The following is a 13,051-nucleotide window of genomic DNA, read 5'->3' as shown; positions in this document are numbered from 1 at the left end:
CCAATGACACAATTTACTAAATTATATTTGCATAAAAATGATTGATTAACAAATCATTTTGAAAGGAAGGAACTGTTGATCAAATTTCTAAAAAAGCCTTTTCCAGTTTTATTTATATTATCAAAAATTCTTGCTTATATTTTATCATAATCAAGAAAATTTGTGTTGATAACCTTACTAGAACACTGATAATTAAATCTCTGATGATTGAAATTTTGATAATGACAATAAGTATTTTCAAATTTAAGCTAAAAAATGAGTTGTTTTGTTTTGTTTTCTTGCATTTTATTTAATTTGTTGCAATAATAACAACAAATTAATAATTACGGATGAAATTTTATCTGAAATTAAAGCTTTATTTATATTTTGTTATTTAGAATTAATTTAATCAAGTGGCACTGTTAGAATTTCTTAATTATTTCACTTGTTCGAGTGTGTGGTTGCACTTTGATATCATCCATTGTATGACCGCGGACAATTATCGGTGGTGTGTTGTGATAGATATCGGTGACAAGTGCATCCATAGAAATTACTGGATCATCTGTCGCAAATTTAACTGCTTCGTTGACCTAAAAGTGAACATTTTAATGAGATCAAATAGCTAACATGCTTAGTTAAGAATTTACTAGAATAAATTTATTTGCATTTTTTCAAATTATAATAATTTTGTTTCTTTTTTTTTTCAACAACAATAACAATGCTACTTGTCTTTTAATCACCTCATCTTTTGCTTCATTATCAATTGCTTTCAATTCATTTTTTGTTGCCAAATTTGATGTAATGATTCGATTTTTCAATAGCGAAATCGGATCGCAAGTTTTACGTATATTCTGCACTTCTTCACGAGTTCGATAGCTGTAATTTTAAATAAGCAAAAGAAAAAAAAAAAAAAAAAACAAGTCGAGATTTGATTCTAAATGATCTAATAAAACTTAATCCTCTATAAATTTGATTACCTTGTTCCTGGATCAGAAACAGAATGACCATAGAATCGATAAGTTGCAAATTCGATAAATAATGGACAATTATCACCAGCAGTGCAATATTTTCTGGCGAACTTAATCGACTCTCGTACCGCAAGCACATCCATGGCATCAACCTGGTTTTTATTAGAAAAAAAAAAAAAAAAGTTGACATTTTGATTAATAATGAGCACAAATCTTTTACATTATTTTCTTTGAAAATGAGAAAAGATTTTACCCAAATTCCGGGAATAAAATCGCCACGGGTATAATAGTCTGTTGAGGCGGAAGAGCGTGAAGTTGGTGTACCCATACCATAACCATTATTTTCACAAATAAAAACACATGGTAAATGCCATAACGCACAAATGTTTGCTGCTGAAATTGCTATCAATTATAGTTCATTTTATTTTACGTACGTAAAAAGTTATTCGTTCTATTGCTGTTGAATTTCTTAACAGTTACCTTTCTTATCAAAGAATGTCACATTTTAAAAGCTATAATATAATTTTTGTCAACTATAATAGAATATTTGTTGAATTCTATAGCGAACACAAAATAAAATTTCATTAAAGCTGTACAAACATTTCTATAAACGTTAAAATATTTGTACAACTCTAATCGATACAAATTTAGCAGCAAATAATAATGTATAAAAATTAGCTAACAAATCTAATAATGCCTGTTCCATTTTATAAAATTATCAAGAAATTTTTTGAAAAAATTTTCTTGAAAGTTTTAGGAAATTTCAAAAAATGAAAAGATTAAGCATAAAATTATCATTTATGTACGTCAAACTTTTTTAATTAGATAAAAATAAAGTTTACCCTCAAAAAGTTGCCCCTGATTTGCAGCACCGTCACCGTATATGGTGAAAGATACATTTGGCTTACGATTATATTTTATTGCAAAAGCTATGCCAGCGCCAAGTGGTTGTTGCGCACCAACAATTCCATTACCGCCGTAATAGTTTTTGCCGTACATATGCATCGAACCACCTTTTCCGTTAACGTTACCATGCGAACGGCCTAATTCAAAGTTAGATTTTAAATATGATCCAAAAAAAAAAAGCCTAAGCTTACCATGTAATCTTGGGTAATATTTAGTTCAAACTATGATGTAAGCAGTATAAGTCTTTTGACTTTCACATCTAGTGGAAGTGAATTTATTTCTATGAAGCAAATATGATTGAAATTCCTCATAATTTCATGCTCATTATTCAAATTTTTTCACAAGTAATTATTATTCCAATATTTTGTTTTACTTTAATGTTAATAAATTGAAAAGATAAACAGACAAATTATCAATTCATTATCAATGAACTTTTTTTAATTGAAACTAACCAAGCAGTTCTGAAAGAATTTCTTTTACACTATTTCTAACTAAATAGGTAAATCCGTGGCAACGATAAGAAGTTATAATGGAATCATCGGGATGTTTTGCAGCATAAAGTCCAACAGCACAAGCTTCCTTAAAGGTATTAAAAATTTTTGTTTATTGAATTTATTGCATTTGTAGAAGATAATAAGTTGAAAATTATTTATTGAAAAGATAATGTGGAAGTGTAATTGTAATAAATAATTTATGCAAAAGCATCAAATTTGTGACCTGTCCAGCATAGAGATGACAAAAACCACGAATTTTTCGATCCTTATATAATAAGTCTGATGCTTGCTCCATTTTGCGAATTACCTAAATTTTTTGAAATAAAATGAAAAGATATGCTACAATGTTAACGCTACTTGGAGATATTTTATTTAGGAATATTTTATTTTTCACGATGAATAGGTATTATTTATAATTTAACATAGATATTAATGTTTTTTACTTTCATACATAAATTATCAAAAGATATAATAGCGTTGAGAAATGATACAAGATTTAAGAAATAATAAATACATCACGATATTTTTTATCGATTAACAAACAATTTATGAAATTACGAATTGATAATAGAAGGCTAACTGCAGTTAACTTTGATAATTGCCGTGATACTAATATTTGGAAAGATAAGATTATCTCAGTAAGGACATCAAACGATACATACCTGCATTTGTTTGTACATTTTGAGAGCATCTGATTTAGTGACGGTAACATTTGTTGATGGACCAGATTTTAGTCGATGCAATTTAAATGGTTGTACTTGGAATGATGCTTCGCTTACATGGCGAACTAATTGAGCGGTGAATGATCGGTGTCGTAATATTGAAAACTTCTGATAATGACAAGTACCAACAAATGGTTTACAATAATAGTTACAAAAAATATTTGAATGTTCATTTTATTAAAATTTGCATTTCTAATTTTATGTAGAAGATTTTGAATCTCAAAAAAAAAAAAAAAAAAAAAAAAAAAAATGAAATGATGAAAGTTCCTTAAGCAATATTTACAGATTTCGTTTTGATTAGGATATGAAGCGTAAATATTATATAAATATCAAATTCTCTTACAATTTATAATATAAAATACTGGAAGAAAGATAAGATTAATTGGGAGAAAATTATTTAAAGCTTTTTTAGCAAATTTATCAATCGATGATAGAATGTTACTTTGGCAGCAAATAAAGCAACCACCATATTTCCTTGATTAGATTTACAATATGTTCAAGCTGCTCTCCACTATCACAAAATTGAACAATGAGAAATTACTTTTACATCAATAAATTTTATTGAAATTAAAATGAAAAAAAATTTAGATAATTAATTTGATATGATGACAGTATGTATACAATGGATATGGAAATTTTAATCAGAATAATCAGAAGTACTAATACTAAAGTCATTGGCGTGTTTCAAAAAGTTTAAGGTTATAATTTATTTCCTAGCTGCCAATAAGTTTAGAAGTATTTACGAGTAATCAATAAGGTTGATCATTCCTGATCAATCATGATAGTCACAAAATAAATGCATAAAATTCGGGAAAAACTGATTCATTTGTAGGTAAGTTATCTTATTTAAATTTAATAATCATCATGGGTAGCTTACGTTTAACGTTTATGTTTAAATTTTAAACGCAACGAATTAAGATAGACATTTTGTTTAGATTTATGCTGAATAAATTAAAATAAATTATTTGTTCCAATAATTTCTGTTGTGAATTTTGTGATGCAAAAGTAGAATTTTGAATTTACATTTGAGATATAGATATCAAGTTGGAATAGTTGCTTTAAATTTTTTTTTTTTTTTTTTTCTTTCAAACCGTTCAAATGTGCTCATTGTGAATAATAGATTGTAAAAATTTCAAAAATTTTCAATCAGAATCATATTTCCGAAAAGAAAGAAAGTAAGAAAGAAATGGCCATGCAGTATTTCCTTCTTTTCAAACACATCGAATCCTTTAAGATCACTATTCTATCCTCACCTCAAATCTCATTCAATCATCACTGTATCACAATCACGTTATCATTTAAAATTCCTATTCCTTTCCAATAATTTCATCTATAAAATTTCCAATTTTTAATACTTTCAAAGCTTTCAGAGCTTAAAGATTTATGTTTTATTTTTAGCTTACTGATAAGAGATCACGTATTCAGCGCACATAAGATTTTCGCATTTGTAACGTGCGTAAATGGAGAAGTGATGCTATTCTACATGGAAGAGATAACTAACACAGCTTAAAGAGAATTTGAATAATCATTTAGGTAAGTTACCCATTTGTGATTATTTGATAACAAAGATAGGGAAAATAGCTCCACTCAAAATATACTGCTAAGATTGAAAATTTTCAATCCATCAGTGTTGAAACAGTCATCTCCATTTTCTCTTTTCTTTCTTGATGTGATTATCCTTGTTCGTAATTACCGATAGCATAACTCACCCATGGGTAATGTCTACCTCCAATCTTCCATCCTCTTACCCATGATGAGAATATTAGCGAAATGCTCTTCTTCCACATCCCATTCAAATCTATGCAGACAACTAATAAACTTTGAAACATAATGTTTTATTTTACATTTCGTATTGTTCTCAGAAGTTATCTGCTTCAGAATAAATTTCCGAAATTATAGAAACTGTCCATTCCTCAACATCGTGTCCTTATCTAAAAGACAGTCATTAACTTACCAAATGATACCTCAAATATCAAGTTTTTGATATTTAATCATAGTAAACAATAAATCTTCACCTTTTTAAGCATTTATAATTTTGATAATCTCTGAATTCATCAATAATACTCAACCAGTATTCCTATATATTTCTAACTTGACTTCATATTTTCATACCTGAACAAATCTTCATTTAATTAGTTTCTTAAAAGTTTTAAGTTTACAAACTCTAACTCTCCCTTTATTATCTTCATCCGACCATTTTTATACAATCACTACATGTTTACGTTTAAATTTTTTGTTGATTCTAAAAGTTTACTTCGAGTATATGGAAAAATCGATGCATTGTGTGGAATCCAAATGAATGGAATAATTCATTTGTGAATATGTTCAAGCGAAACATTTACAACTTCAAATACCTCCACATTAAAAATTTGTAAAAGTATAACTTGCTCAAAAGAATATATTTCGCTCATATTAGCAGTAATCTTAATTACTTATAGTATTACTAATAACTTCCGCTAATAAAACGTAGCACAGACTATCAAGAAGTACGTGGTAAAAATGTTTCTTGGAGATAATCAAGAATATTTCACAATTAAGAATTGATAAGAAAGTGAAAACGTCTGCTCGGTGATAATGTGAGATATTATGGTTGTGATTAGACAAATTTTAAGAAACCAATTTGAAAACTGACATCTTAAAAATGTTTACAAATTATAAAGGAGAAAATAGTTCTAATTAAGCGTTCAATCCTAATGATTTCATTAAATCTTCAGTTCGGCAATGTTTTTGTACGACACTTTCATCTAGGGTGACACCACGTACATATTGAGGAGGTGTGTTATGGTAGATATCACAGTAAAGTGATTCTGGTGGAAGTGGAGGTTCGGTTCGAGCTATATTTACGGCTGCATCAACCTGAAATAACAATGATACAAATCTTTAAATTTAACAAAATGAACTAACGATTGCATTTACAGTAATTTATTATCACAATTACCTTCAATTTAGATGCACCTTCTAGTTTTAGTTTACAAACTAAGAAAAAACAATTTTGTTCATTCTAGCAGTAACAAACATATGTATTAAGCCTCAACTGTCAGCAATCCAATCATAAAAATAGATCAAGTACAATGTTTTGATAGCTGGCATACAGCTTTTTTTGAAAAAAAAAAAAAAAACACCATATGAAACTATAGAACAGGACATTTTCTAGTATTGCTAATGAAGTAAACTTTCGAATGACTAGAAAACAATTTTCTTTCCATCAAAAATTATGTTTTTATTTTACTATTTTTTATTTTTTTAATAGTTTGTATTTTTCAAATATGGAAAGCTAGGAATAACCTCTTTCTTGGCTTCTTTATCAATCCCTTTTAATTCTTCCTCAGAAGCTAATCCGGCAGCAATGATCTTATCTCTGAAACCTGTGATTGGATCACAAGTTTTGCGCATTTGCTGTACCTCATCTCGAGTTCGATAACTGAAAAACACATGTCATGTGTTAGGAACATGAAAAGAAATCAATCATTCATTCTTTTCTAGAATGTCTGAAATTTTTTAAGAAAATACGCTACGCTAACCTTGTTCCCGGATCAGACATGGAATGGCCAGAATATCGATAGGTAGCAAATTCTAGCATAAGAGGTCCCTTCCCAGCATTGCAGTATTCTTTTGACCATCGAATTGTTTCACGAACGGCAAGAACATCCATACCATCAGCCTACAATTATTTCAAAACATATTTGTTTATTTGATAATGAATTGCTAGTATTAAAAATTAACTTCTCATAACGATTATCAATTATTAAACCTACCCAAACACCTGGTATATAATCGCCACGTGTGTAGTAATCTGTTACAGCAGATGCACGATCAGCTGGTGTACCCATACCATATCCGTTGTTTTCGCAAATGAATATGCATGGTAAATCCCATAGTGCACACATATTAATGACTAAAAAAACACTTAGTTTGAGAGTTGAATAAGTTAAACTAAAAACTCATTTTTGCTTGAATGAGTTGAACAAGTTCACTTGTATTTAGCATATCAAATATCTTTACCTTTTAAGAATGTTTAACACTCATGTTTCATTAAAACAGCAAAGAATCTCCCAGTCCATTTTATGACTGCAAAATTCTATCATTTATTTGACAGTACTGCACTATGATATGAATTCGATAAATTCAAATTATGCAATTTTCTCATCAATAAGCTCTTGTCATAAGGTTAGTGAATTATTAAAGATTATGAAGAGAACCTTCATAAAGTTGTCCTTGGTTTGCTGCACCATCACCAAACAGAGTATATGAAACATTCTTTTTCTTATTATATTTATGCGCAAATGCTAAACCAGCTCCAAGTGCTTGCTGTGCACCAACAATGCCATTACCGCCAAAGAAATTTTTGTTATACATATGCATAGAGCCACCTTTTCCATACACGTTACCAGTACGTCGACCTGAGGAATGCCAAATATTTTTGGGAGTTCTAATTTTGTTTCTATTTGTGTAATACAACGTCCACATAATAGATAAGTTCTTTTGCGATTCACCAAACTCAGCTCAAAAGCTGTACAAGTATATTTCTCTCATTATTAACCTGTTAATTCCGACAAAATCTGCGAGATTCCCGATCCAGTTAAATAGGTCCACGCATGACAACGATATGAAGTAATTATAGCATCTTCATTATCCTTCGATGCACAAAGTCCAACTGCGATCGCTTCCTAATCATGAAATATCTGAGTTAGCAATATTTAACAAATGTAAACAGAAGGGAAATGAAGACTCGAAATGTAAAAAGATCTGTAGGAAGATATTTTGACGGTTTTCTTAAGAAGCATTTAAAAGTTAATTATATAGTTCGGATGCATATTTTGATAGCTGTATGAAAAGAGTGAGGAATGCTAAGCCAGTCCGATTATAAATCACATAAAATTTATTACCTGTCCTGCATATAAATGGCAGAAACCACGGACAAGTCTTTCTTTATAAAGATTTCCTGCTGCTGTTTCCATCCGTCGGATTACCTGTAATATATTGCTCTCCACAAAAACTAATTAATTTTTTATAAAATTATCATATGTAATTGAACACCACCTATGTATTCTAAAAAAAAAAAAGACATAGAAGCAAAATATGATGTAAAATTAGCAAAAACGAACCACCATTTTACGATAGTAATCCAAAGCATCATTTCTTGTGACAGAAATATTCGTTGATGGTCCAGATTCTAATCGATGTAGCTTATATGGTTTGGTTTGAAAAGATGCTTCATTGCTAGCCAAACGAATCGAAAATGCTACCAGCGATTGTTGTTGTATGGGTAGCTGAATAATGAATGATGATATCTTCTACTCTAAGGAATCATTTAAGAATTATTGAATTACTAATAACAAAAAGAAATAATTTGAATTTTTAATTTACAAAGGAGTTCAATTATATAAAAGAGAAGAAAAAGAAGTTTATCATTTCTTACTTTCGATGTTTTGATTATCCTGGAAAGAACGTTAATCATAATTACCAAACCAAATTCACTTCCCTTACACTTATCTCTGCAATAAATCCAAAATGTATGCAAACAAATTTCTGTCAATATATAAATAAACGTAATAAAATGATTACTCCAGTTGATCAATTTGATTAGCTTATTTGATGATTAAGTAAACCTCATAATACAATTATTTGATATAACAACCAGCGACAAATATTATATCATAAAATCGATTGAAATAATATAGAGGAATGTGAAGGAAGGAAATATTTCATCGTAAATCAATGTAAATGGAAAGAATGAAAGAGATAGAGAAAAAGAATTCAATTCATGAATTCATGAAATGAAATAATTTATTTTATATGATAAGATACAAATTTTTGTTGTGATTATATGAAAGAAGAATTGCTTTTTGCATATTTGCTACAACAAGAATGGAAAAAAAGCAAAGAAAAAACAGCTGTTATTTTTGCTTCTTATCTAAGATTGAATTTTTGACATAATGATAGAAAAGTAAAAATAATGAAGAGAAAATTTTAGAGAAAGAAAGAACATAAACAACTCGAATATCTAATATTTTCAACGATATTTGTCTTACTTTATAATAGAAGGAAATCTTTTGGTTTTGTGGGAAATTTTGAAGAAAAATTTTAAATTTGTAAATAAATTAATGGAAACAATAGAATTCATTTGTATCATTTGAGGTAGAAATGAAGAGAAAGATAACTGAATGATATGCATAATGGTAGAATATTTATGAAAAGCAATATTATTATAATTGAAGAATTTCATGAAATAAAGTATCAAAGAACAAAAATTTGATTTTTTTCGCATAAAGTAAAATTGAATTTCAAGAATTAAAGTAGCATATCTTTTGAAGTTGATAAAATTTGCTTTCTTCTTTTCGTACTGTCAATATGAATGGAAAATGTGTGGAAAATATAAGGAAATACAGTGTGATTTAGTATGTAGTGAAATTGAATGTTTTTTTTTAACGCGTTTAGTGCTTTTGAGATGAATTTGTGAAAACTACAAATTTTATAAAATCGCATTATTAGTATGATTTGTGTGTCTAATAAGTGAGAATAAGATAAATGTATTTGAAAGGTTGTCCTACCTCTACTTATCATTTTTAAAATATTCCGTTTGCTCTCGAATGCAGTGAAAAAGTGATAAAATGTTGAAGTATATCAAATTTTGATCTATTTCGCGTGAGTATAATTTCTAAATGCACTTAGAATACTGAAAAATATGAATGATAATTATCACATTGGATTTAGTTTTTTTTTCTTTTTTTTTTTATAACGAAGAGTTCTAACTTTCAAAGATGCATAAACAGAACTTGTTCATGTACTCATATTAACATTCCTGTATTTTTAAAGATATTTTTTGTAGATGAGATGAACAAAATTTTAACCGTAAGAAAATGTTTTAAAGAAATTAGAAATAATAAATTTTAAAAAAGAAAATACGAATCACATTTATCTGTCTGCTAGAATTAATAATAATAATTTGCAGCATGTATGATAAATATAAAACTGGAATTGCAGCATGCGATAAATTAAATTGTGAAATTATGCATATCGCGATGGTTCCTTCAAATCCAAATTAAAATTATAATATTTTATATGAAAATATCAAAATATTTTGGAGTAAAAAAAAAAGAAAGAATTGCTTAAGTGTCAATGGAAATTTTAAACTATTGGTTTTTCACAATGAGAAAATAAGCTTGTGGTTAAGCAGTTATAACAGCTCATTTACTGAAACTGTGAAAGAAAGAAAACTGTATTGGTGAATTCCGAGGGAGTATGAACGCACTGAACGCTGGAGAAAATATTTTCACACAGAAGAAAGAAAGCAAAGAGATGTTATTTGGAATGTCTCTGTCCTTTAATTTAATGTTGTTTACAATAAATAGGGCAAATTATGGAGCAAGTAAACACTGCTGTTAGTTTTTCAATCATTTAAAAAATAGCATTTCGTGATGTTTAACTTGACGTGCGTGAAAGACAGCGAGATCATTAGCAGAGTATAACGAATTGAATTGAATTGGATTGAAAAAAAAAAAAGTGTAAGCAGGACACAAGTGAGCAACGATGACATCACCAATCGATTCGAACTGAGAAGCATCTATGATGTCCTTCACATTCACTTTAGCAATCAAAGGTCATACTACGAATGTCAGGGTCAGGTTAAAGAACAAGAAGAGAGAGCATCCTGCATTTACATCTGTCACCACTTCTCCCATTTTTCTTTCGGATCAAGTTAGGAAGATGACTGGATCGTTTGCATCATAATGATAATGGCAATGAAAGCATCGAGTGTTACAGGATTACAATTCCCGAACGCTACCCAAACGCTTAGAAGTCTCGGGCAAATCTACCAGCTAGTGGTGACAATTACGCCGGAAATGGAGCCGGAATGTTTGATGTATCACACAGATAGCATACGGGCCGGAATGAACGGGATCGCTATGAAAAAGTGTGACCCAAGAGTGTGAAATTTAGCGAAAGGAGGAGACATATATGGGAGAAGAGATTATCTCAACTATAAATATACTTTGTTTTGCCTCTAATTTTCTAGCATAACCAAGGAAAGAATGAAATTAAATGTGATAACAATGCCAGTATGCCTATGTCGATGAGGTTATCGGAATATGTTGGGTGATCAAATAATCTCAACTTAGAACTACATAGGATTGTCAACTCTGTATGAATAAAGTGAAATTTGACCTTGGTTTTGCTTTTACAAGTTTTTACTTGAAGTAAGATTTTTTTTCATCCGTTTTTTTTTCCTTTTTTTTCAATAAAATTTTTTTCATCAGCATTTATTTCCATGAAACTCCAAGAAAAATTGGTTGTTGTTCCAACCAATTTTATTCATTTCTGCAATAGCAACTGTTGTAATAACTAATATTGATTCCCAAAAATTTTATGATTCTTAAATGTTTTATTATCATAGATGAAATATAGACAAAATAAGTACTTCCCAAAATGCTCATAAAGATCTTTTATGATTTCAACTAGAATTCATTAAGAAAAAGGATTCACAGTGCATGACGTCTAAAACATGTTTCTTTTTCTCTTCTTTTAAGTTAAGTCTCCAACATCTTATAAGTATTTACAACCAATATTAAGAAAAAAGGCTGTACAGACCGTCCATGCAGCACTACTTTTGAACAGTCTACGAAGATATTTCATATTATAGAAAATTCTCTAGCATTTTAAAGTGATTGGAAAAGTTTTTCATAAAAAAAGATCCCATTTGCATTACATATGCACCGGATCAAATTCCTATGAATAAGATATGGACAGAAAGAAACATTTGCAGGAATACTTCAACCAAAAAACTTCTGCGATGTAAGTCCAACAAAATTGAAGAGATTGAAATTATAAATACCACTTGTGACTTCATCCATTTTGAATATAAGTCCATTCATTTCGAAAATCATCAGATCATTATGTGTCGTCTTGAGCATGACTTGTTTATTCCTTTCAATAACCTGTGAAATTATTTATCCGTAACATCGCTGTTACTTGCAATATAATTTTTAAACATAATTCATCAAAATCTTCATTCAATGTACATTTTGAATCCAAAGTACTAAGATCTCTAGAGAAATGTACTTTACAAAGATAAAAAGAACATGGAAATTCATAATACGGTGAAGGGGACACCATTTCAAAACAAAAGTACAGGTAGATTACCCTGAAGAAGTACAGATAACCTAGTAAGACCAATAAAATACGACCAATCCTTTACCTATTAATAAGAGAAATTTCGAAATGAGGCAGTTAATCCATCGCTAAGAACGAATTTATAAATTTGTAAAGTAAATAAAGTTGCATTTGAATATTCGCTTTTCATTATAAAATCATTATAAATTTGTACGACAGAATTCATCCTAATAATTGGGAAGTATATAAACATTCATTTGCAAAAAAAAAATATGAAAGATTTCCATCAATACTCGAAACACTATCTCATCCTCCCATCTTTTTTGCTATCCGAATAAAGCCAATAAAAATGATTATAGCACGGAAGTTCATTGAAAAATGATCGAATGACCTCGGAAAATGCGATGTTTTGAAAAGCTTGCTTTTTGTAGTTCTTTTTTGGGAAAAAAATTATATTTTGTAATTTAAATTATTTTAAACGAAAATAATAGTGAAAGAAACGGCTTTAAATGGAATACTACAAAACCAAGAAAGAAACAATTTAAAAGACAGACGACAAGAATACTTCGTTTTTACAAACTATATCACGATCTTTGAGCGCCTTTTAGCAGTTCCATTTTTCCATATTGCTTTCCAGTAATTTTGATTGTCACCCTAATGGAGAACTGTGTTTATAAATCATTCTAACAGGGAGGATTAAAAATACAATCTTTGCTGCCAAGTCAAACATACAGTGCATTCAGAAAAATGTATTAACAGATTTAAGAAAGTTCTGAAATTTCAAAGCACTGACAGGATTAAAAATTTAAAGCACTTTTCTTAGTTAAACATTGCTGTCAATACGTTATTGAAACTTTAAGTTTAAATTTTT

At 29.2% G+C, this 13,051-nt stretch overlaps 2 protein-coding genes across 2 annotated transcripts; both read right to left on the bottom strand.

Moving 5' to 3' along the window:
• Positions 1-401: 401 nt before the first annotated feature.
• Positions 402-3,538, bottom strand: Bma-pdha-1.1 (pyruvate dehydrogenase E1 component alpha subunit, mitochondrial, putative; the record flags this gene model as incomplete). The annotated part of the gene is made up of 9 exons (XM_001896597.2): positions 402-569; positions 720-855; positions 957-1,099; positions 1,201-1,340; positions 1,790-1,990; positions 2,306-2,432; positions 2,571-2,654; positions 3,010-3,177; positions 3,512-3,538. The coding sequence occupies 9 exons, from the start codon at positions 3,536-3,538 to the stop codon at positions 402-404; spliced, it is 1,194 nt and encodes a 397-aa protein (XP_001896632.2).
• Positions 3,539-5,745: 2,207 nt separating this feature from the next.
• Positions 5,746-8,527, bottom strand: Bma-pdha-1.2 (putative pyruvate dehydrogenase E1 component alpha subunit, mitochondrial, putative; the record flags this gene model as incomplete). Its single annotated transcript, XM_001896596.2, has 9 exons — positions 5,746-5,925; positions 6,355-6,490; positions 6,591-6,730; positions 6,825-6,964; positions 7,269-7,469; positions 7,610-7,736; positions 7,956-8,039; positions 8,175-8,339; positions 8,489-8,527. The coding sequence occupies 9 exons, from the start codon at positions 8,525-8,527 to the stop codon at positions 5,746-5,748; spliced, it is 1,212 nt and encodes a 403-aa protein (XP_001896631.1).
• Positions 8,528-13,051: the final 4,524 nt, after the last annotated feature.

The sequence above is a fragment of the Brugia malayi genome (genome assembly GCF_000002995.4).
Source record: "Brugia malayi strain FR3 genome assembly, contig: Bm_v4_Chr2_contig_001, whole genome shotgun sequence".
Lineage (NCBI taxonomy): Eukaryota > Metazoa > Nematoda > Chromadorea > Rhabditida > Onchocercidae > Brugia > Brugia malayi.
The sequence above is the reverse complement of the archived record's forward strand: the minus strand, read 5'-3'. Positions and strand labels throughout refer to the sequence as shown.